The sequence below is a fragment of the Phocoena sinus genome, chromosome 11 (assembly GCF_008692025.1).
Source record: "Phocoena sinus isolate mPhoSin1 chromosome 11, mPhoSin1.pri, whole genome shotgun sequence".
Classification (NCBI taxonomy): Eukaryota; Metazoa; Chordata; class Mammalia; order Artiodactyla; family Phocoenidae; genus Phocoena; species Phocoena sinus.
In genome coordinates, this window is record NC_045773.1 from 71,108,630 (window position 1) to 71,133,205 (window position 24,576).

Here is a 24,576-nt window from a genome sequence, read left to right on the forward strand (position 1 = left end):
ATCCTGGACAGAGACCCCATGGAGCCAGGCTTGGACTCCTGGTCCTCAGAAACTATGAGGTAATAAATGTACATATTTTGAAGCTGCTGACTTTGTGGTAGTTTGTTATGTGACACAGAAAACTAATATAACATGTAAGCAAGACGTTAGTGTGCTGAGGCAGGAAAGACGAATTCTGCAGAGATTCAGAAGGCTTCACAGAGGAGCTGGCTTTTGTGCTCACACATAAAGAATGAGGAGGATGTAAATAGGGAGAGATGGAAAGATGAGCTGCCATCTCCTCCTTGACCTCTGTGTTTCAAACCCTGGGCCTGAGAGGACTCTTCAATGACACAGATTCCAGCCTGGGCCCCAAGCAAGTTCAGTGGAGAAGCCCTCCCGCCCCCAAGCCAACCCCCCCCCAAAAGAAAACATGTTCTGGAAAACTTGATCAAAGTAGGCAGATCCAAGCCCTCCCCTCCCCCCGCAATGCACCAAAAATTGATCACTTTAGGTAGAAGTAAAACAGTCCCATTTGATTCTTTTTTCAAAAATAACTATCCTCTGGTTATGTGAGCAACATATGTTCATAATAAACAATTTTTTTAAATACAGATTTTTTTTTTAAAAGCAAAGATTAAAAAAATCACTGGTGAGGGCTTCCTTGGTGGCGCAGTGGTTAAGAATCCGCCTGCCAATGCAGGGGACACGGGTTCGAGCCCTGGTCCGGGAAGATCCCACATGCCACGGAGCAACAAAGCCGCTGAGCCACAACTACTGAGCCCATGTGCTGCAACTACTGAGGCCTGTGTGCCTAGAGTCCGTGCTCTGCAACGGGAGAGGCCACCGCGGTGAGAAGCCCGTGAACCGCAACGAAGAGTTAGCCCCTGCTTGCTGCAACTAGAGAAAAGCCCACAGGCAGCAAGGAAGAACCAACACAGCCAATAAATAAATAATTAATTAATTAAAAAAAAAGTCACTGGTGAGACTTCCCTGGTGGTCCAGTGGGTAAGACTCCACGCTCCCAATGCAGGGGGCCCAGGTTCGATCCCTTGTCAGGGGAACTAGATCCCGCATGCCGCAAGCAAAATTCTGTGTGCTGCAACTAAGACCCAGAGCAGACTAAATAAACAAATAAATAAAAAGAAATCTTTAAAAAAAATTAAAAAATAAAGAATCACTGGTGATCCCATGACTCAGAGATGAGCCTGTTAACGTTTTGGTGGTTTCCTTCTCATCACAGGTATCATGTACACAACAAGTGACAGGGACAACAGTATTAATGTCACTCTTGCCTCAGTCTTTCTCTCTCTCTCTGGTCTTCTAAGGAGCATTCTTAGCTCTGGGCCCTTTGGATGAACTTTCTCAGGATAATGGGCAAAAAGAGTTATAAAACTGGAAAGGAGGCCACCTAGTGGTTTCTATGATAGAAAGGAAGAGAACTGCTCCTGGGGGAAGACCAGGTCTGAGAAGGCGGACCCTGCCCAGAGCACATAGCCCCCACCCGCACCTCCAGTTATACCTGGCAGATGCCACATAAGACAGGGCCAGAGAAGCAGCCCTCCCAGGCTCCTCTAGTTCTCAGGGAACTTTGTCTCATTCCATCTGGAGCACCTTGGTCAAAGAGGGAGATCCCTCTCCAGGTGTCCAGGGTTCTGCTTCCAGTGGTTCCTCTGTGCCCTGAGCTGTTGGAAGGGGGTGTCCACTTGAGGAAGAGCTTCTGGGGCTGAGGAGTATCTAGGCACACTGACCCCATCACTCTGGGCTCCTCCCTCTGCCCAGCCAGTGGTCACAGCTATGGATACAGAGGACTGAGCCCTAATGGCTGGAAGGCTGTGACTGGCCTTCCTCTACAGAGCTGGGCCATCTCTCTGAGCTGAACTTCTCCAGGCCCTGGTCCTCCTTCTGTCCAGTTCTCAGGAAATGCTCCTAAGATCAAGAACCTGACACTCTTCTCACAAAATTGCATAAAAACCACCATCTTCCTGGTGCCTCCATCCCCAAACTGCCTCTGAGGGTTCTAATTTGCTTTTTATTTAAATAAAGATGGGGTGTTCCACATAGCAGAGGAGGGAGGGAAACAGGGAAGGGTCAGGACAGAGCGAGTGCTGGCTCTGAGCTTTCCCAGTGGCATCTAGCTTAAGTGCACTTAAATGTTGGCTCCAGAAAAGAACAAGCTTTAAATGCTATGGCTGGAGAGCATCCCACTAGGGGTCAGAGAAAGATATTGCTGCATAGATGGAACCCTAGGCTTGGCCTGGGAGCTTTCTAGGACCAGCAGGTAGGAGCACACCCGTGCAACTGTGTGCCTGCACTCGCACTCACACACACACACACACACACACACACACACACACACACACACACACCCAGGCCATTAGGCACACACTCAATGTCCCCTATCCCCATGCCCCTGGGTGGTGATGGTATCAGGTTTAGGGTCAGATGGAGGGCTGCATTCAAGCGTCCCAGGATGGGAAAGATGCAACCTCCAGGAATATGAGAGTGTGGTCAGAACAGGATCCCTGTGTGTGTGTGTGTGTGTGCGTGCGTGTGTGTGTGTGTGTGTGTGTGTGTGTGTGTGTGTGTGGCTATGGGTATTTGTACAGTCTTATGTAGGAGGGGGTTCCCTTTGGCTACTTAGGACTCATCTTGGAAGCCCACAAACTCTGCATCACCCAGACACTCTCATATGTTAGCCATCCGTGGTGTGACTTGAACCCCTCGGTTGTGACAGCCAAGCAGTGCACAGCCTGGATAACTATACACAGCAGCCCTACCAAGGGCCCGAATTTGGCCCAGCTCTGGAAGAAAAACCAGCTCTTTCTCATAGGTACCTCAATGCCGTGTCTGAGGGCAGGAACCAGAAACATTGAGGACCCATTCAAAATAGGAGGAGAAGGCAGAGGAAGTGACAGGATCAGAACAGCTGCTGGCTGGCCACCCACTCTGTCCTGGTAGGAAGGGATAAGGGGATTGCATACTGGGTAAGAAAATCCTCTCACCTCCAGCTCAGGGCTGTAATCCTGGGCCTCTGCTCCTCTAAGCTTTGTTCTATTTTCACTCCTCTTCCCAGGGAGTAGGTCTCCATTGGCTGCCAGGATTTAGTGGGGACTTTTAACGCGAGTTCTCCGGCAGCCCCTGGATTTGGGTGTAGGTTTGCACAGCCCCCATTACCTTCTCCCTTCTGCTCGTTTCCTCCTATCATTTCCCTGCACTTTTTGATTCACCAGGCCCTCCCTCGCTCAGATCTGCGGGACTCAGGCCTGTGGGAGAGGAGGGCCCAGTGTTAGGAAGCCCAGGTGCGAGGCCCGGGTGCGAGGAGCAGCAGGGAAAAAAGAACCAGTCCGTCGGGGGCATCAGCCTCCCGTGGGCCTGAGCGATGGGGAACATTATAGACGGTAAGTCGGTGGAGGAGCTGAGCAGCACCGAGTGCCACCAGTGGTACAAGAAGTTCATGACCGAGTGCCCCTCCGGCCAGCTCACCTTCTACGAGTTCCGCCAGTTCTTCGGCCTCAAGAACCTGAGCCCGTGGGCCAGCCAGTACGTGGAGCAGATGTTTGAGACCTTTGACTTCAACAAAGTGAGCAGGGGTCTGGGTGGGGAGTGCTGGAGGGACGCCCCCCCAGCCAGCATGGGGGTGGGGAGAAGAAGGTGTGAGAATGGCTGGAGGAGTGACTTCATTTATCTGGGAGGTCGAGTGTCGCCATCAGGGATTCCAGTTTTCTAACGTTCATTGAGCGCCTACTATGCATCAGGCACTAGGGGTTCAGAAAGGAATCAGCCATCGTCCCTGCCCTCACTCTCCAGGGGAAGACAGAGGCCCCCGATCAGTCCGCCCAGAGGCCAGACCTATTGGCTTCCTCTGCCTCTTCCACATGCACAGTTTATTCCAGCACAAATATGAACACTTACAAGACAGTCATTGAGCACCTACTAAGTGCTTGGCACTGTACGTGGTGCTTCTGCACAGGCCGTTAGATGCTCACGGGATGCAGGAGGAGGAAGGGTGGAGAGCAGAGAGCAGGGTGATGAGCTTCAGCCCGGCTGGTCTGGGATGGGCAGGCCCATGTTACTTGGGTCACCCATCCCATGATGGCCTGTGGACACTAGAACTGGGGACAGTCAGGGTTGCCTGGTCACTGGGGAACCCAGGCTACTCCAACTCCCAAACACCTGGTGACCTCAGTTCATCCCAAGAGGGATTAAAGGTCTGCGCAGCTGTCAGATTATATGTCTCCCCGAGGAATCACCTGGGTGCACTGGCTAAGGACTTCCTGATGAGATAGAGGGGCACTGTGAGTTTGGGCCCCCAGTTTTCATCAGCTGGGTGGCCTGGAGCCCATTTCCCCCCCTCTCCGCCTCAGCTTATTCATCTGTATCTGTCATGGAGGTCAGGAGCATTAGTTAAGGTGTTCCTTGGTGTTTCATAGCAAACCTTCTATTTATCTGGAGCAATTCAGTCAAGATGTAGTGGTAGAAGAACGTAAATCTACACACCCATCTCCCCACCCCTGCTGGTCCCCACCCCGGCTGGTGTTCCCTTGAAGGTGAGGATGTGATGCTGCCATATGTCCAACTGCACACCAGGGAGAGGTCGCCCAGAGCTTTCCCAGCTCCACTCACCGCCCATAGGGTCCCAACATCATTGTAGGCAGGGCTCCTAGGGAAAGCCGGGGTTCAGAGGCTATTTAAAACTCACTAATGTTTAGGATCAAGGGGCCAAAGCAGATTATGGGCTTTGAGTCCCAGCCTCAAGGGCAGCACCATGGTGCCCAAGGGCTTTCCTGAAAGGGATGCAGGGTCAGAGTACTGGAGCCCAAGGTATGGAGACCCAGAGGGATGGCATCATCAGGCTGGTCCCCCAAGATGCTCCAGAAGAAGTGATCTTTCCCGAAAAGGAGGGGGCAGAGTCCACGGTTGAGCCTCAGCACCTTGTACCCAAATGCACGGAAATAGCTCAGCTTCTTGTCTGTTAAGGAAACCTTCAGAAGGACCCCCTAAGATTACATGTATGATACCAGGGAGGGGCAACCCATCAACCCTGTATTTGCCTAACCTGAGTCATTCATATGCCATCTCTTGTCACACGTAAGCACCACCTATACTGTCCCAAACCTGACCTCCTCAATTCCACACACATCCCCACCTTCGGGCCTGGGTGCTGCTTAGGACTCTCTTCCTCCAGAATTCTGCTTGGCTCACACCTTCCCCTGCTGCAAGACTTGTTCAAATGTCTCCTTCCCACTGACACCTGCCCTGATCTCCTGGTTTCAACCTCATTTAACTAGGACTAGCCCCCACCGTAGCATTTCCTAGTCCTCCCCTTTTCCCACAGAGCATGTCTCATCTTCTAATACATGATACTGAATAACATTTAGTTGTTATGTTTATTGTCAATTTCTCCTGCTGGAATGTGAGCTCCATGAAGGCAGGGATTTCTGTCTTTCCTGTTCATTGCTGTAGCCTTTGCACCTAGAACAGTGCCTGGAACACAGTAGGTGCTCAATCAATACTTTTATTTGAGTGAATGACTATATGAGAAATTATGAATTTTATGAAATAGTTATATTATATAATATACACTAATTTAAATACATACCTGCTAATTGTTAAACTGAAGAGCATCTTTGTAACATCTAAAGTGCCTTGTACACAGCAATGGGATAAATCACACTTCAGGCAACATTGCTTCCAACCACTGTTGCCAGCATAAAGCAGTAGGGCAGGTTAGTTACGAGATGGGACACAGCACTGGGAAGTTTTGATACAGAGAGAAGTTAAACAGGGCAGTGCAAACAATAGCCCATGGGTCTATTTTTGTAAATGAATTGTTATTATAACACACCACACCCATTATTTTACTGACAGTCAAAACTGAAATATGTGCTATTTGGCCCTTTATAGAGAAAGTTTGCCAGCCCCTGAATTAGAAGAGAGCTGTATCCTAGGGTACTGCACTGGGTGCGCAGGGTTTGGGGGTATAGCTGTGAGTGGGGAGTGTGACCTGGGTAACCGCCATATGCTTCGTTTACTTCAAAGTTTTGCCTGGGCTTGGCTGTACCCGGCAATCACACAGGTGCAGACATATCAATGTAAGTCTTCCATACCTGCATCTGAGCGCTGGGTGGCGTTTAGGAGACTTCAGTTTCTAGAAAAGGCTTTGTCATTCACTAGTGTGTGGCCTAACCTCTTTCAACTTTAGCTTTTCATCTGAAAATGCGGACAAAAATACCCAGGGGTGGTTGCGAGATTAAATGAGTAAAGTGAGTAAAACATCATATGAAGCATGAAAAAAAAGTATCGCTGTAGTCTTATTACTGAATCTAACCCAGACCACAATCTTGAAAAGCGCATACTGTCATTCCCATCTCAGAGCTGAGGAAATGAGACTTGCAGAGGCTACGGGACTTGTCCAAGGTCACACCTCTCCTAAGACATGGTTTAGGTCTTTCTGGCACCAGGGCACATACCTTTCCATTGCCCCTTTTTAGCCATTTTTTTTTTAAATTACAAAAAATTCCAAAATTAAAAACGATTTTAATTACCAAAAACTTACAGCTCATTGTAAAAGTTTCCAACAATATAGAAAGATAAAAAATGAAAAGCAAAAGTACCCTCACCCTGTGTCCCCTTGCCCAGAGGAAACTTCGATAGCAGTCTTCTTGCTTCTCTGAGCGTAGCTGCAGGGGCGCCTGGCTCATCCTGACAACGATCCTGGAAGGAGGGCTGGGCAAGGACTGATTGAGCTAAGGCATAAGGGAAGCCCTTAAACACGGGGAAGCACTACGCAGGTGTTCACTATGAGTGTGATGCCTACCACGGGGCTCAGGTGGTTAAGGTCTCACCTAAGGCCAAAGGGCAGCACACAATCGGGAGATCTCAGAGGCCTTCATACCCAACCTCTGCCACATCCCTAATAACATTACCCCAGCCTCTGCTTGCACACTTTCAGTGACAGGGAGGTCATTACTGCACGAGGCTCATTCCACCACGGGCAACCCTGCCTAAGAGTTCTTGATACCGATCCCAAATCTGCCTCTCAGTAACTTCCTGGTTCCAGAGTCATGGTTGTGAGTAAGTGGAGGAACAGGGACTGGACTCCAAGTCATGTGCTCTGACTCCAGTGCTCCTTTCCTTACAGTACTCAGCCTCTCTGCATGACAAGGCTTCCCTCTCCCAGCTTCACTTGGCTTGGGGGAGGTGGGCAGAAGCAGGCCTGTGCTCCCTGCTTCTCTGACCCTATTGGTAGGGCTGGCAGGGCCAGGCAGAGGGCCAGCTGCTGAACATTTGGAGGGTCCTGGGGAAATATCCCGCAGGAATGTCTTACACCACCTTCCCCCTTGGCCAATCCCTCCAAGACTCAATGAGGGCAGCGCCTCCCCCAGGAAGCCTCCCTGCTGCCCTTGCCTGGGTGCTCCCCTATTCTGTGAGTCCATAATGTCCTGTCCAGATGTGCTGTCACTGAATATACATCATGATGGCACAATGATCTCTTGATAATAATAATAGTAATAATAATAACAGTAATGGTATAGTGGTAATAACAATAGCTAACGTTTACTGAGTGATTACTATGTGCCAGGCAGTGTTGAGTGCCTTACACACATGCGCCCATTTAAGCCCACAACAACCCCATGCAGGTGGCAGCTGTTATAACTATCACAGATGAGGAAATCGAGGGCCAGGGACATATTGAATCCTTTGTCCCAGATCCCACATATCTGAGAGGGTGAGGCCAGGATTCAAACCTGCGTCCTCAACATTGCGCTCCCGTCGGGACAGGGTTCTATCTTACGGAGTTCTGAATCCTCAGCCTATCACAGCACGTAGTAGGTGCTCGGTAAGTTTCAAAGAATAAAGGGAAGAATGAGAAAGGCGCTCGGTGCCTCCCCATCTACCTGTACCCCTTATCTCGGTTAGTTAGAGCTCATCCAAACCACGCCCCCATCCCTGGGGAGTCCTTGTCTCTGCTCCCACCTACACACTCTTACACCCCACCCCCCAAACTGGAAGGCTGAAGTTTGAGGATCACAGGGAAGCAGCCTGTGAAGGGATAGCATAAGCCATTCATACTCTAGGGGGGACTGGTTTATCAAATTTGATAAACCATCCTGCGGCAGGTAGGGTGAGCTATAACGGGCGTCCAGGAGGGCGTAAGCCGGTGGGCGCCAAGCGGGCGGGGCGCGGGTCCGGGCCTGGGCTCAGCGTATCCCGGGGCCCCGGGTGCTCCGAGGGCGGGGCCCAGGCAGAGGGAGCTCAGGCGGCCGTGCCCCTCACACAGGACGGCTACATCGACTTCATGGAGTACGTGGCGGCGCTGAGTCTTGTCCTCAAGGGGAAGGTGGAACAGAAGCTGCGCTGGTACTTCAAGCTCTACGACGTGGACGGCAACGGATGCATCGACCGCGACGAGCTTCTCACCATCATCCGGGTAACTCCAGGTGCAGAGGGCCGGGCAGGGGCGGAAACAGAGCTGAGAGCCTGGGGCTGGGTCTCAAGATGGCGGAACAGCGTGCTAGGAAGGGGACAGGATTGGGACTGACTTCCCCCGGGTGGCTCGGCCTTCACCAGCTGCGTGACCCGGGCCAGGTTTCCTCTGCTCTCTGGGCTTCAGTTTCCTCATCTGTACCAAGATATGTCGAAGCACAGTCCCAGCTCTGCCTGAGGCCTCAGGCACCTTGATCTGTACTCACCTTACACACACACGCTGTTGGGAGCCTGATGTGCTCGCTCTGCCCGTCTGCTACCGCTGAGACTAATTAGGACGGGTCATCTCACTTCTTCTTCCCTCCCAGGCCATCCGAACCATTAACCCCTGCAGCGACTCGACCATGACCGCAGAGGAGTTCACCGATACAGTGTTCTCCAAGATTGACGTCAATGGGGATGGTGAGGCCGCGCTGGGGGTCCCCAGAAGAGGGGTCACTGGGGTTGTCACCAGGGTCCCCAGGGGAGAGGGCGGAAGGGGAGACGGAGGCACAAAAGGGCCGCTGCTGGCCACCTCCTCTGCCTGCCTCCGCCCCGGCCACAGAGCTGGCTTTTGGGGATGTCTGCACCAGACTTTGGTCTCTGGCTCCTTGGCCAGCCCCATTCACAGCCACTTCCTCCAGCCTTGGTTCTGTCCACCTTACAAGACTGCAGCTCTGGGCCCCGGAGAGCAGATGTGAACACCTCCTGCCCATGATGCCCTTTCTCTCTACCCCAGGGGAACTCTCCCTGGAGGAGTTCATGGAGGGCGTCCAGAAGGACAAGATGCTCTTGGACACGCTAACCCGAAGCCTGGACCTTACCCGCATTGTGCGCAGGCTCCAGAATGGAGAGCAGGATGAGGAGGGAGCTGGTGGCAGGGAAAGTGAGGCAGCGGAAGCAGCTGGCTAAGCCCACCGCCCTGCTGTTTCTGTATTGGGGACGGATGTGTGGTGGTGCCTGGTGTCTCGTTGTTTTAATACTAGATGGAGTCTTCTGAACTCAGAGGCTCAGCTCACCTGCGTGGGGCACATGGTGGCAGCAGAGGGGCAGGGGTGGGGATTCAGAGCAGGGGACAGGGAAGGAGGGTTCCTGAACCCTCTGTGCGACTCAGCTGGTGGTGACCGCTCCCTGCTGGGGGAAGCCTTCAACATTCCTCAGGCTCCTCCCCAGCCCCTTCTGGCCCCTCTCCCAGCTTCTACCAGCTCTTCCACTGAGCTTCTCCAGTTCCACGCTCTTCTGGACAGAGAAGCTTTGTTGCAGAGGTGGGCTTTCCCGGGACTCTAATGGGATCACACAGATCTGGTGGCTGCGGCCTCCATCTGGGTGCTGTATCACACACCCATCCTGCCCCCAGCATCCCAGAGCGTACTTGTGTGGTCTGTGTTGATTCGTTCCTCCCTTCAACAAGCGTTTATCGAACACCTACTTTGTATTAATGCTAGATGTTAGACGTGCAAAGAAGACGACAGTTCTCATCTTCAAAGAACTCACAGGCCAAGCATCATTATAATAAAATATGATACTATAGACAGCGCTCCTTTATCCAGAGGAAATCCATATTTATTCAGAAGTGACTGCACAACACCCTCGTTCTTCCCCTGCTGGCCCCTTGGTGGCACATGGTGGGTTCCCCACAGGATTATGACTCAATTGTTTATGGCAAGTGTCCCGACCATCCCTGATCTAGCCGAAATCCCTCTTGCTGCAGTGATACCTGACAGCCAGTTGGGAAGTGGAACAGTCTGTTATAGATGGGCTCTATCCCCATTCTTTGCACACCCCAACTTTAGGAACACCTGTCCAAGAACCTGGGGAGAGACATAGGCTGGAGCAGTTATGACCATTCTTTCAAAGATGCTCTATCATTCTGAACTTTGAGTCTTCGCTTCAGTGGGGTGTGGGGGAAGTTCAGGGAGTAAAAAAAAAATCCAGGGGTGGGAAGGAGCAAACAAGCGGAAAGGGGGGTAAATCCCCAGCTTGCAGAGAGCCCCCTGGGCGGGGAGGAGAGGATGTGTTTCGCTCACACCGTCCTGTCCATCACGTGAACCACTTCAGACTGGGAAGTCAGCCGGGGGCCGCCAGCCTGAGCACAGACATGGAGGGAAGGTGGAGCTCAATGCCTGGGGCAACCTGGAAAAAAAGGGAGTTGACATTTCTGCTGCTTCTCTTGGTGGCTGCCTCTTGGGAAATCCTGGAGGTCAAAGCTGGGAGGGTATTTGGATAGAACTGGGACATATCCCCAACCTCATTCACATACCATCTTCATGATTTGGGGCATATCTGTGTCCCAGCTGGATTACTATTATTTTTTAATCAACTATTTTTTTTACCTTATTTGTTTCTAAAGGAAACTTTATGTGAATATAATGCCCATGAAATCACAGGCTCTACAAGTTAGTTTTATTCTTCATACAACACACAAACATATCTATTCACATGAGTTCCTTTTCTGAGTTCCTCGGCACCCCATGCAACCAGAGTGACTGCCTTTTATTTATTTATGTTTGGCTGCGTTGGGTCTTCGTTGCTGCATGCGGGCTTTCTCTAGTTGTAGCGAGAGGAGGCTACTCTTCGCTGCTCAGTAGTTGTGGCGCACGGGCTTAGTTGCCCCGTGGCATGTGGGATCTTGCCGGACCAAGGCTTGAACCCATGTCCCCTGCATTGGCAGGCGGATTCTTTTTTAAATAAGTAAATAAATTTATTTATTTATTTATTTATTTACGGCTGCGTTGGATCTTCGTTGCTGCGCGCGGGCTTTCTCTCGTTACGGCAAGCGGGGACTACTCTTCGTTGTGGTGTGCTGGCTTCTCATTGCGGTGGCTTCTCTTGTTGCAGAGCACAGGCTCTAGGCGCGTGGGCTTCAGTAGTTGTGGCTCGTGAGCTCTAGAGCGCAGGCTCAGTAGTTGTGGTGCACGGGTTTAATTGCTCCACGGCATGTGGGATCTTCCCGGACCAGGGCTCGAACCCGTGTCCCCCGCATTGGCAGGCGGATTCTTAACCACTGCGCCACCAGGGAAGTCCCAGAGTGACTGCCTTTTAATCTAGTTTATGTACTGGGGTTGCACATAGAGTTTGTATAACAAAAGTAATTCCACGTCTAGAGAATTCCCTCACGGTCCAGTTGTTAGGACTCCACGCTCTCAGTGCCGAGGGCCTGGGTTCAATCCCAGGTCGGGGAACTAAGATCCTACAAGCTGTGCAGTGCGGCCAAAAGAATTCCACATCTAAAAAAATAATAATCTGAAAACTGCTTGTCTAGCCCAACCTGCTCACCGTGCAGATGAGACACCAAGGTTAGGGAAAAGAAATGGCCGTCTTGGGTCACACAGCAGTTGGAGGCAAAGCCTGGCCTAGAACCCAGGTTGGCAGGCCCCAGTTCTCTCCAGAGACAGAGTAAAGTTTTCTCCATCCTTTAAGGAGACACATTTGGCTTGTGGGCCTGTGATGGGGAATTGTGGAGGGTCCATTCTGGGGGCGGGGGTTGGAGAGGTGAGTGTGAGGGATGAGGGGTAGGGAGGGGGAGAGGAGGGTTGGGAGGGGTTGGCAGCAGGGGCTGGGGGAGCAGCACCAGGGCAGAGCTGAAACAGCCCCTTTAAGCACAGCTGACCCCCTCCAAGGGCAGGAAGACCACGGCCTTACTTGTTGCAAGTTTCCTTCCTGACACCCTTGGCAAGGACAACTTGTAGAGGAAGAGGCAAGAGTCCTCCCATGAACATTCCTCAGGATCCTGGGGTGATGTAATTATTATCCATCCCTTCTCCCCGATTATTATCCATCCCTTCTACCTTTTCTTCAGAGTCAACAACACCTGCCAGCCCCACCCTTCTACTAGTCAGTTTCACACTGGGTGGGCATTCTCATTGCTAATTTCATCTATGGAACCCCTACCCCTCAGTTTTCCCTGCTTCCAGCTATGAACCATGTAGGAATTTGTGGAAACCCCACAACCACCTAGCCAAGGCCTAGCTTTCCCAGGAGCAGCTGAAGGGGGAGAGGAAGCCTGTTCCCTTCACCACCCTGTGAATCCTCCCAATGGACCGGGTCCTGTTGGCCACTTGAGACCAACGGCCCCTCCCTTCCCCACTCAGCCCCACCCCCTGCACAGGGGATGCCGGGAAGTCCAAGCCAGGATACGAGTGGGCATACGCAGGCTGAGCCAGGGACCCTCCCACTGCTCTGGAAACCTGGTGAGCCTGGAGTCTTGGAGGGCTCCCAGGACCCCAGAGCCCTCAGAACATGGCACTTCTCCGCCTTTGCTGAGAGATCCAGCTACCGGGATTGACGTCCATCTGCAGCATCTTCATCACCCACCTGTCACGACGGGCGCCTTCAATGAACTCACTCAGGGACAGCTGGCCTGCACGAGGGGTAGGAGAGACGGTCACAGGGGGATGGAAGAAGTGGGGTGGGCGTGAGAGTTGAGGCCTTCTCTGCTTGGGTGCGCCTACACCTTGTACACAGATGAGCCTGCGGCCTCAGGGCCTAAGCTTGGGCCTTGTCGATTCCCTGATTCTCCAGGAGTCACCTGGAACCTTCAAGGGTTTCTTTAAAGGACTTTATTTGCAAGTGAGTTTAAGTTTTACTTCTGCCCGCGGTACCCTCAGAATGCTCTTGAGGGCTCTTCTGGGTGTGTTCCCAGCCAGCCGCCTCCCTGTGCAGCCTGGGGCTGGGGCTCTGGCTCTGAGCTACGGCGAGGAGAGCCCAAGTAGCTGGCTCTTAAGTACATGACCCCATTTTTTCCTTTCAACCGTTCTTAGCCCCATTTTCCAGGTGAGGAAACTGAGACCAGGCTGAGAGGGTAAATGTAGCTCCCTGGTCTGCCCGACTCCAAAACTTCTCTTCTTCCACTGCGCTTGCCTGGCCTCCATCAGCAACTCCCACAGGAGTTTTAATCACTCTTACAAACCTCACATGCTAGTGACACACTTGTTAGTTTAGGTATTCCCCTCTACACCCATCTCACTGTCAGGAGGTGAAGGGCCTCGCCTAAGGTCACATGGATAGAAAGTGGGGTGATCCAGGATGGGTGCTGTGCCCGCCACCCGCCCCACCATCCTCTCTGCCCATTACCATCTCCGTTCTCATCCACCAGAAGGAAGATCCTGTCCACGACCTCCTCAGGTGTGAGCAGCTTGCCTTGCCACTCAGCCTCCATCTCCAGCCTGCAGGCTTTCTTCAGCTTGTAGATGGACTGTGGGAGAGAACCCGGCGGTATCCACAAGACCCTGCACACCCTGCCCTCTCCCCAGGACCCAAATACCTTGGCAGCTTGTCCCCAGCGCTGCCCCTCAGTCTGTTCATCTGAGGACCACGGGACCAAATTAAAAGTGACCCGTGGGTCCCATTGTTCCCTCAGGGTCCCATTGGCCTAATTCGAACCGAGGAGTTCCCGGCTTCACACACTGCCTCTGCCCCACGCCTTTGGCATTTCCACTGTGAGTGTCACAGCTGACACCCAAAACCTTTAAGGAGGGATGTGGACGGCACAGTGATGGTCTAAACTCCACACTACAGAGGAAGAAATGGAGATTCAGAGAGGAAAAGAGATTTTAGTATATTTATAGATGTGTGTGTATGGGTGTGAAATAGGATGACAGGAGAGGGAAAAGCACAGGTGTCTCCCTTGCCCTGTTTCTGGCAATGAGGCAACGTTTGGAAGTGAAACGGGGTAGAGACAGACAAATGTGAGGGTTATCCTTAGTCCTTGGTTGGGGCTCTGAGGACAGAGGTGTGCCTTCTGGGTCCCCCGTGCCCAGTGCAGCGCCTGGCCCAAAGCAGGCCCCGCTAACGGTGCTGGGAGGCTCAGGGGTTACAGGCAGCCCAGCACCTCCTGGTGGATGAACTTGGGCAAACCACACAACCTCCACGGGCCGATCTCCTTATCTGTAAAGTGGACCAACAATCCCCTCCTCGGAGTGCAGTTCTGGGGAGTAACAGGCTAACGCAGGTGCGTGCAGAGCCTGAGTGCAGTTCTGGGGAGTAACAGGCTAACGCAGGTGCATGCAGGGTCTGAGTGCAGTTCTGGGGAGTAACAGGCTAACGCAGGTGCGTGCAGGGTCTGAGTGCAGTTCTGGGGAGTAACAGGCTAACGCAGGTGGCGTGCAGAGTCTGAGCTGTAGTACTTTTTTTACCCCTTGCTAGTAGTCAATCAGCTTTGTTAGTCTTTTCAGAAAAACAACTTTTGCTTTTGTTGACTTTCCTTATGCGTTTGTGTTCTGTTTCATTAATTTCTGCTTTTTATTAGTTCTTTCCTTCTGCTTTCTTTGGCCTTAATTTACTCTTTTTTCTAATTTCTTGAGATGACTTCTTGGATCATTGAATTTTCAACCTCTCTTATTTTCTAGTATATACATTTTAAGGCCACCGATGTTTCTGCAAGTCCAGCTTTAGCTGCATTCCACAAGTTTTGTTATGTTTGCATTATTATTCAGTTCACAATACTTTGTGTGTATGTGTGATATTATTGTTTTGATTCACGGAGTACTAGGAAGTGGATTGCCTAATTTCCAAACACATGGGGATTTTCTCATTCTCTTTTTGTAATTGATTTCTAGCTTAATTTCACTGTGGTCGGAAAGCACACTCTGAAGGATTCCAATGCCCCTTCCCACCCCCAGCCCCAGGGGCCCCCACTTCAGCAGCCAGCACTCACAGCCCAGCGGGGCCACATGCCCAGGTGCCTGCCCTGCACCCCCGCCCTGAGCGGACACTGACCTCCACGATGTCCAGCAGCTCCAGGCGGTCAAGGAAGCCATTGCGGTCCTTGTCATAGATCTTGAAGGTCCACTTCAGCTTGTGCTCCAGGGTGCCCCTCAGCACAAGGTTCAGGGCTGCCACATACTCCAGGAAGTCGATGGTGTCGTCCTGCATTGGGAGTGGGAGCTGTGAGGCTCCCTCCCGCCCGCTGCCCTATCTCTGTGGAGCGCAGGTGTGAGCCCTAATCTAGGCCACCATCCCTGTAAACTCAGGGCTTTGCCTCCTCCTTGCATTCCGTGTGCCTCTGCATCTGTGCTTGTGTTATTCTCTGCCCTGGGATCTACTCCCAGTCTCCATGCTCACCCACTCCTATCTGTCCTTCAAGGCTCAACTCAAGGGTCCCCTCCTCCAGGAAGCCTTCCTTCTCACACCACTTCAGCCACAATGATCTCCCTCTCCCTCTTCCGACACTCCCAGCACCCACCATCTATTCTACCCTTAAGTGTTTCGTGTGTCTCATTCTCTAGCTACAGTCTATGCTCCGGGAGAAAGGAGAGGGGTTTACATTGCTTTTATCCCTCCTCCATGCTTAGCACAATGCCGCTTCCACCCAGAGTCTCATAAATATTTATGAATCAATGAAGAAATGATTAAGTCTGAATTTCAGACTAACATAGTTTTGACAGGAAATTAGAAAGCAGGACCTCACGTATTTCAGGGTCAGGATCTCAGCCCTCCAAATCAAAAAAATTGGAATTGTCATCTTTCCCAGGAGTGTCTGTCATTCCCATGACTTTGTTTTTTTTAATATAAATTAAAAATTTTATTTATTTATTTTTGGCTGTGTTGGGTCTTCATTGCTGCGCGCGGGCTTTCTCTCATTGCGACGAGCAGGGGCTGCTCTTCGTTGAGGTGCGCAGGCTTCTCATTGTGGTGGCTTCTCTTGTTGCGGAACATGGGCTTTAGGCATGCGGGCTTCAGTAGTTGTGGCTTGCGAGCTCTAGAGCACAGGGTCAGTAGTTGTGGTGCACAGGCTTAGTTGCTCCGTGGCACGTGGGATCTTCCCGCACCAGGGCTCGAACCTGTGTCCCCTGCATTGGCAGGCGTATTCTTAACCACTGCGCCACCAGGGAAGCCCATTCCCATGACTTTGTAATCAGAAATGGCATTGCTGGCCCAAAGCCCCACTGTCCCACTGGGTCAGGTCACTCAGCCCCGGTTCAAGGGATGCCTGGGCGGGCAAGGTTTGAGCAACAGAAGAACACGGCCCCAAATGAGGGAAACAGAAAAAGCCTAATGAAAAACCAAGAAAATAAGATGAGCCTACCTGGAGTTTTATTCAACATCCTTTATATAATTCCTTCTGGTCCTCCACACTCCTCACAATGTATTTACCTAATTGAGGTTAGACTGTAGCTATAATTTTAGTTCCTGGATTTTTATTTAAAAATTTCCCATGCCTTCAAAATTATTTTAAATCATACATTTTCTTCTTCTTTTTCAGAGGAATACTGGGAAGTCCCTCTTGCTGAACATGGGTTTGATATTTTATGTGACACAATGAACATCTTTGTGCATATGTATTTTTTCTTATGTCTCTGGTAATTTCTGTAGGGTAGATTCTTAGCAGTTGCTGGGTGTTCCTCGCCCCACACCAGTAGTCTTTTTTTTTTTTTTTGGCTGAGTTGGGTCTTCGTTGCTGCGCGTGGGCTTTCTCTAGTTGTGGTGAGCAGGGGCTACTGCGGTGGCTTCTCTTGTTGCAGAGCACGGGCTATAAGTGCGCGGCTTCAATAGTTGCAGCACGCGGGCTCAGTAGTTGTGGCGCACAAGCTTCGTTGCTCCACGGCATGTAGGATCTTCCCGGACCAGGGCTCGAACCTGTGCCCCCTGCATTGGCAGGCGAATTCTTAACCACTGCGCCACCAGGGAAGCCCCTCTATGAATTTTTTAATTGAAATATAGTTGATGTACAATATTATATAAATTCCAGGTGTGCAATACAGTGATTGATAATTTTTAAAGATTATGCTCCATTTATTGGAGCATACAGTATTGGCTATATTCCCTGTGTTGTACAGTATATCCTTGTAGCTTACTTCATATGTAATAGTTTGTTCCACTTAATCCCCTACCCCTGAGTTGCCCCTCCCCACTTGTTCTACAAAATTTTATCACGTGTAGATACGAATAACTCTCAACACAAAGAAACTCTCCTGTGTTACCTCTAAAGGGTCAGATCTTTCCCCCAACCGTAACACTTGACAACCACTGATCTGTTCTCCATCACAGTAATATTTTCACTTTGAGAATGGTATATAAATAGAATCATATAATGTGTAACTCTTTTTTTCACTCAGCACAATGCCCTGGAGATTCATCTCAGTCACTGCATGCATCAACAGTTCCTTCCTTTTTATTACTGCATGGTGCACCATTGTATGAATGGTCCCTAGTTTGCTTTCTGTTTGCTCACTGAAGGTTATTTGGCTTGTGTCCAGTTTTTCTTCCCCAGCTCTACTGAGGTAATAATTGCAAAATAGCCTTTTAAGGAACTCTGTGTAAGATTAAGGTGTACAATGTGATAATTGGTTGTTCTTTAAAAGGCTATTTCATTAGTAATTGCTATTAAGCTTACTAAAAATAGATGTTAGGTTTCTTTTAAAATAAGAATTGGGTAGGAAAATGTGTGCAAAATGGCTGGTAGGGGGCTTCCCTGGTGGCGCAGTGGTTGAGTCCGCCTGCCGATTCAGGGGACGCGGGTTCGTGCCCTGGTCCGGGAGGATCCCACATGCCGCGGAGCGGCAGGGCCCGTGAGCCATGGCTGCTGAGCCTGCGTGTCTGGAGCCTGTGCTCTGCAACGGGAGAGGCCACCATAGTGAGAGGCCCGCGTACCGCAAAAAAAAAAAAAAAGGCTGGTAGGGATCATGTTTTACATACATCATCTCCCTCAGGTCTGTCATCCCCGTGTTATGAATGAGGAAACAGAGACTCAGAGGTTGAATAAGTTGCCCAAGAAATTCCAACCCAGCAAGTGGCAGAGCCTTTCAAGCTACATGCCTTCGCCAGTTCATCAGGTTGGGAGAAATGTCTTACTCCATACAAGGTCTATTACTGTCTACAAAATGAACCTGGTGTCTAGCACCAAGGGGAGAACAACAAACAAAAAACCACGGACAAATCCCTACTCTCCAGATCTCTAGATTCCCCCACATTCTTTGTCTAGAACCTTCTGTTCTCATAACATCCTGTCTCACCATGATACGGTTTCCACAAAGACCCCTCGCCTTACCTGAGGCCCACTGTAGAGCAGCCCCTTCCTGACAAGTGATCTCCCCTGCGAGTTTACTTCAAACCCCCCCACCCTAGGGACTTCCCTGGTGGCACAGTGGTTTAGAATCCGCCTGCCAAGGCAAGGGGCACGGGTTCGAGCCCTGGTCAGGGAAGATCCCACATGCCACGGAGCAACCAAGCCCGTGCGCCAAACTACTGAGCCTGTGCTCTAGAACCCACGAGCCACAACTACTGAGCCCATGTGCCACAACTACTGAAGCCCACGCGCCTAAAGCCTGTGCTCCGCAACAAGAGAAGCTGCCGCAATGAGAAGCCTGCACACCGCAACAAAGAGTAGCCCCTGCTCGCCGCAACTAGAGAAAGCCCGCACGCAACAATGAAGACCCATCACAGACAAGAATAAATAAATAAAATAAAAATAAATAAAGAAATAGAAAAAATTTTTAAAAAAACACCTACCCCCGGACCAGCTCTGGAAAGCTTCCAGCTGGGGCTAATCTCATGAACTGCACACAAGCTCTCATCAGCTTCAATTACTCACAGGGGCCCAAGATGATGGAAATGCCTGTCTACTCAAGAGCTGGAGCAGAAGTGACAGGAACGTGATCTGCTCTGTGGGATTACCTGCGTCGTTTCTCCCTGAACGGGCTGCACTGGTGACCCCCAACACTCCTTACATAAGGATCCCGAAGGACATTTGAGCTTCATCCTCCCTTTTCTTCCATCCAGTGTATCACAGGCAAGCACCAGAGACGAGTGTTACTACTACCACCAGGAGGGGGCGTAGCAGCAGCAGAGACCAGGTACTCCTACCTCCTTGCCTCCACCAAAACCCTGTTTCCACCACCTCAGATTTTGATGTGTGAGCAAGATCTATGAGCTCTTTTGATTTTATTTGCCCCAGAAATCTCAGACCAACTGCCTAGAAACAAGACTTGCTGATACAAAGACTGTGCCAAGGTGGAAAGTGGAGCCGGGTGGAGGTTTGGAGACACAAAGTGGGAAAAGAAAAGAAAGAAGGCTCAGTCCCTGACAGAGGAGCTGAAAACACCTGCCTGGAATGCTCTTCCTTACAGCAGGAGGCCAAGTAATAAATAGAGAAGGGACGGTGGAGTTACAAAATTATCAGCTGAGGCCAAACCCAGGGGATAAGCACTTGATGAGCAACAGGAAATTTACTTAGTCTCAAAGTATCTCCCTATAAGATGCTTATAAATTACAAAGGAAAAATAGTCACTTTACAGTGGTGGAACCTGGCAGAACACCATGTATCCAAGTGATCGAAGTGAACCACTCCACTAATGGGACAAACCAACGTCATGTGCCCCCTGACATGATGCACTCAGGAGGACACAGCATCTCTTCTGGGGCATTTCTGCCAGAAGGGTAACCTGAATCTCATCACGAGGCAACACGGGACGAACCCAAATCACTGGTCTGCAGTCTTTGAAAATGTCAGAGTCAAATAAGATAAAGAAAAGCTGAGATTAAAGTTTCCAAATTAAAGGCTAAGAAAGAGACAGGACAAGTAAATGCAATGTGTGATCAAATGAAAAAAAAAAAAAAAAGGTTATAATGGATATCACCAGGACAATTGACCAAACTTGAATATGGATTGTCGATTAGATAACAGAATTTATTACTGTTGAATTTCCTGATTTGATCACTTATTAGGTTAAGAGAATGCCCTTGGTCTTAGAAAATACACACTAGAACACTTGGGTAAAAGGTTGTGATGTCTATAATTTTCTCTAAAAAATATGTATGTATATTTATATGCACAATATACACATATATGTATATATTATGTGTATGTATATATACATAAATACATAATACATTACACGGAGAGAATGGTAAAGCAAATGAGGCAAAATGTAAACAGTTGGAGAATTTGGATAAGTTGTACATGGGAATTAACTGCACTATTATAATTTTTCTGTAAATTTTAAATCATACCAAAATTAAAAGGTTGTTTTAAAAACAATTGATGAATATTATATGCTGATTTATAGGAGGAGATTAGGTATAAGAGGTCAGCCATATTATTCCCAGGGGCTTCATAATCCCTTTGAGATCTTGAATTGTTATTATACTGAATTTTAAATGAATTTGAGGAAGATTGATAAATCTATGATAGTGACTCTTGCTATATATAATCTATTTATTTACTTTTCTTGTGACATTCAACACTTAGAAAAATTATTTTCTCTCTGAAAAAAACCCAACAAACTGCCTTCTGGGCAGGAGCACTTGCCTGGAACTCAGGACCCCTGAGTATATGATTTTGGTCAATCAATTCACTGAATTTGGAATAACAACCTCTGCCTGTTCCCTCCCAGGGCTGCTGCTGCCTCAGAGGCGCCTGTGGAGAGGAGCTTTGAGAAGGCTGAAGCTCACTCTGGGCCCCGAGATAGGGTTCATCTCCAAGGAGGTTTCTGTTGCAGAGAATGACGCTGACCCCGCCCTCCCGCCCCCTACAGGCGATGAGGAGATGTGCACTGACCGGTACCAGGGTCAGTTTGGGACCCGAAGAAGCGTTCCCAGTGACTCTCTCTAGAAAATGAAGCTCTCCCCCTACAAAGAAGTGGGATACCCACCGCTTTCTCCAGATTAATTATCTAGGTCCAACCCACCTCCCCCTCAATTTGGGGAACTGAAATAGGTATTTGAGGCAAACCTAATGGTTTAAAGTACTGCGGAGGCGCTGGACTGGATGGCCTTAAGTAATGAAGGGATTTCAATGTTTGAATTCAATTCCCAGGTGCGCATTTACAAAATATATTATCTTCTTAGCTCCTGGTGCCATCCAAGGGCTGGAAGAAACCCTGCGGATGGATGATTTCATGGCCTCTTTTATGGCTTGAAGAGTAAAAAGGGGCTTTTGCAATAATCCGTCCAACTTCCAAGTCCAGGAAGGAGCCTCCTCCAGCTTTCTGGCTGGGAAGAGCTGACCGGTCTCAATTCGAAGGACCCCAACAAGGGGGCGCTCACGACCTGTTCCAAGATAGCTCCGCCCATTTAGGGCAGCTCTGGAGCCCCTTATCTTTACAGCGAGGGGTGCTCTGGTGGGTGCGAAAAACCAGGTCCTCCGGCTACGGAGCCCTGTCCATAAATACACGCAGAGAGGGCTGGGCCGTGCGCCTTTCTGCAGAGTCTCCCCTCAGCTCTCAGGAAGGCCAGTCACATGAGAGCGGAGAGGTGGATGGGAGGAAGAGAAGACGGAAAGAGGAATGATGGGGAGAAGAGTTTGGGGAAACAGTGAGACAGAAAAGGCGAGAGAGGATGGAGAGAAACGAAGAGCAGAGGAAGAGCAGGAGAACTGGGGAACTGAGCTCCCACTGAGGGTGCTCCTTTAGCACCGGGATGAGACCTGAGCCATCCGTCCTCCCCCTCAGGGCGCCTTACCCCGTTCTTGTCGAAAGCTCGGAACATGCCCTCTACATACTGGGAGGCCTCCTCGTTGCCCGCGACCTTGAAGAAGCGCTTAAACTCGTGCAAGAAGAGCGTGCCGCTGGGGCACTCCTCCAGGAACTTCCTGTACCACTCCTGCAGCTCCGCCACGTCCAGCACGCCGTTCTCCTGTGGCTCCTCCCCGCTGAACTGCTGCCCCATCCTGGCTCCCGGGGACGTCAGTGAGCAAGGGTCTGTGCTTCCTCCCGGGCTTCTGCCAATGGATTCCTTAGGCGAGGGCCCTCTTCCTCCCTTTCCTCCTCTTAGCCAGGCTCTTCATCATCTCCTAGCCAACAGAACAGGATGGGCAGTGCAGGGGGCTGGCAGCGAGGGGGCGGGACCAGGCCAGCTAAGCGCCCTAAGATCATTAGAAGATTCCCCTGGAAGGTCTGACCTCCAGTCAGCTAAGCTCCCCCAGCCTCACCCCTCCCTTTAGTCTCATCAACCACTCAACTAAGCTGCCGGGCAGATTCTGAAGAGGGAGAAGGGGAGGACACTGAGAGGTAGGCAGATGGAGTGGGAGTTGGTAAGACAGGCTGAGACCCTTCCATCTCACACGTGCTCCCTGTCCCTTTCCGTTGGGCACCATGCTGCTCCAGGGAGGCCCATCTTGGAGATACAGGAGACTCTGAAGTCCAGAGAGGAAGCAAGGCCAACTCCTAGCCCATAAAACAGAATTACTGGTGGGCTGGGGCTCGCCCTTCACTTGGCCTAATGAGAAGCAGCAGGATATATGATGCGAAGGGCTCTGGGTGAGCACCTCTGTCCCCAGGCTAACTCAGTGCCCAGCACGATATCTGAAGCTCCTTTACAGATCACACCCTTGAGTCTTGGAAGTTCTCCATCTCCCAGTTTAAAGTACAGATACTTCCCTCCTACACCCTTCATCCAAGACCTATCAGCAGGGCTCTTCCCACTTTTTCTCCAAAGTATAAACATATGGGAAGGATCTGGGAGCATGGCTTAACTTACCTCTGAAGGCTCTTACTTTTATATTAAAGGTTCATGCGAATTTGGTTTTGAAAATTATTTTTATTTATTTTAGCCGTGCCGCTCGGCATGCAGGATCCTAGCTCCCCAACCACGGATCAAACCTGCATCCCCTGCGTTAGAAGTGTGGAGTCTTAACCACTGGACCACCAGGAAAGTCCTGCGAATTTGTTTTTGAATCAGTTATATACTCATGCTTATGTTAATGGAATATAAAAATGACACCTCCAAGTAATCAGAAAACCTGGAGCACTAATTTTTTTGAGACTTTAGGGGCAGTCCTTCCAGTGTGTCTCATAATCTCAGGCGCAGCACTGCCTGCCTCCCGCTGGATGTTCATTCCTGAATTGCTTTGTACATTCCAGTCTCTCTCTCTCTCTCTCTCTCTCTCTCTCTCTCTCGCTCGCTCGTTCTCGCTCGCTCTCACTCTCAGCTCCCCACCTCCAGACGTCCCTAATCTCTCAAAGTTCTTCTAATTTCCTTGCCATCACTGAAGGTGGAACCCCGCTTCCTCTGTCATCCTTTCAAGTGCCGATGGGTTTTTCTCCCAAATCCCACGTGCCTCTGGGTCTGGAGGTTAAGGCTGGTCTCCTCCTTGTTCAGCTGTTGCCTCTACCTTTCCTCTTTCCTCTTTTCTCCCTCAGAAATGCCAGCGCCTCCGAGGCCACGTCTGACCCTCCCACCTCGTCCATACTTATCCATATTGTCATCATTCACTGGTGACGTCACCATTCGTCCCAAAGCATCAGGTGGACAGCTGGTCCCTCCCACTCTGGCCTCAAAGGTTCTTATCTCCCCAGTTCCCAAGAGCTTTTCTTCCACCCCACCTTGGCCCCCATTCACTGTGGTCCCTGGGCCAGCAGCTGCAACATCTGGGAGTCTGTTAGAAATGCATATTCTCAGGCCCCTCCTCCCCTAGTGAATCTGGAACTTGGGGTTGCGGGGCCACAGTCTGTGTTTTAAAAAGCTCTCCAGGTGCTTCCACGGCACGTGAAGTCTGAGAATGTCTACCGGAGGCCTTGCTACCACGAATTTCTCTACTGATGGTCTGAAACGTTCAAACACCGTCATCGCCTCTCCTTCCACTCACTTACACTAACAGCTTCACTCCAGCAACTCACCAGCCCTGCTGAGACTTCCAACCCGTCTATCACTATGCTTTTTTTTTTTTTTTTTTTTTTTTGCGGTATGCGGGCCTCTCACTGTTGTGGCCTCTCCCGTCGCAGAGCACAGGCTCTGGACGCGCAGGCTCAGCGGCCATGGCTCACAGGCCCAGGCGCTCTGCGGCATGTGGGATTTTCCCGGACCGGGGCACGAACCCATGTCCCCTGCATCGGCAGGCGGACTCTCAACCACTGCGCCACCAGGGAAGCCCTATCACTATGCTTTTTAACAACTGTCACATTCTCACTTTCCTCCTTATCCTGACGCACGGCCCAGAACTCTTGTCATTTCCTTGCCATGACCTTGACCTTTGCGCCCCTCTCTCCCTCTACTCGCTTGGCAAAACCTGACCCTGGCTACAGCTATCCCCTTAATTAGGCACTAACACCTCATCTGCACCCAAGGCTGAACACAGCTGGAAAAAGTCAGAAAATCACACTGGCCGCACACACTTCAAATAATGCCGGACAGTTGTACTGCACGCTCTCCTCTGCTGACTTGAGTCCCTTTTCCCCGAGATGACTCTTCCAC

General features: G+C 50.5%; 2 protein-coding genes across 2 annotated transcripts; one reads left to right on the forward strand and one right to left on the reverse strand.

Annotated features, from left to right (window-relative positions):
• Positions 1 to 3,141: 3,141 nt before the first annotated feature.
• On the forward strand, positions 3,142 to 9,447 carry GUCA1A (guanylate cyclase activator 1A). The gene is made up of 4 exons (XM_032650280.1): positions 3,142 to 3,562; positions 8,264 to 8,413; positions 8,778 to 8,871; positions 9,188 to 9,447. The coding sequence occupies exons 1-4, from the start codon at positions 3,362 to 3,364 to the stop codon at positions 9,358 to 9,360; spliced, it is 618 nt and encodes a 205-aa protein (XP_032506171.1). The 5' UTR covers positions 3,142 to 3,361; the 3' UTR covers positions 9,361 to 9,447.
• Positions 9,448 to 12,238: 2,791 nt separating this feature from the next.
• Positions 12,239 to 22,145, reverse strand: GUCA1B (guanylate cyclase activator 1B). The gene is made up of 4 exons (XM_032650110.1): positions 21,847 to 22,145; positions 15,166 to 15,315; positions 13,522 to 13,642; positions 12,239 to 12,808 (listed from the first exon to the last, which is right to left on the reverse strand). Exons 1-4 carry the CDS (start codon positions 22,051 to 22,053, stop codon positions 12,681 to 12,683), a joined length of 606 nt encoding a protein of 201 aa, XP_032506001.1. The 5' UTR covers positions 22,054 to 22,145; the 3' UTR covers positions 12,239 to 12,680.
• Between the last annotated feature and the right edge of the window lie 2,431 nt (positions 22,146 to 24,576).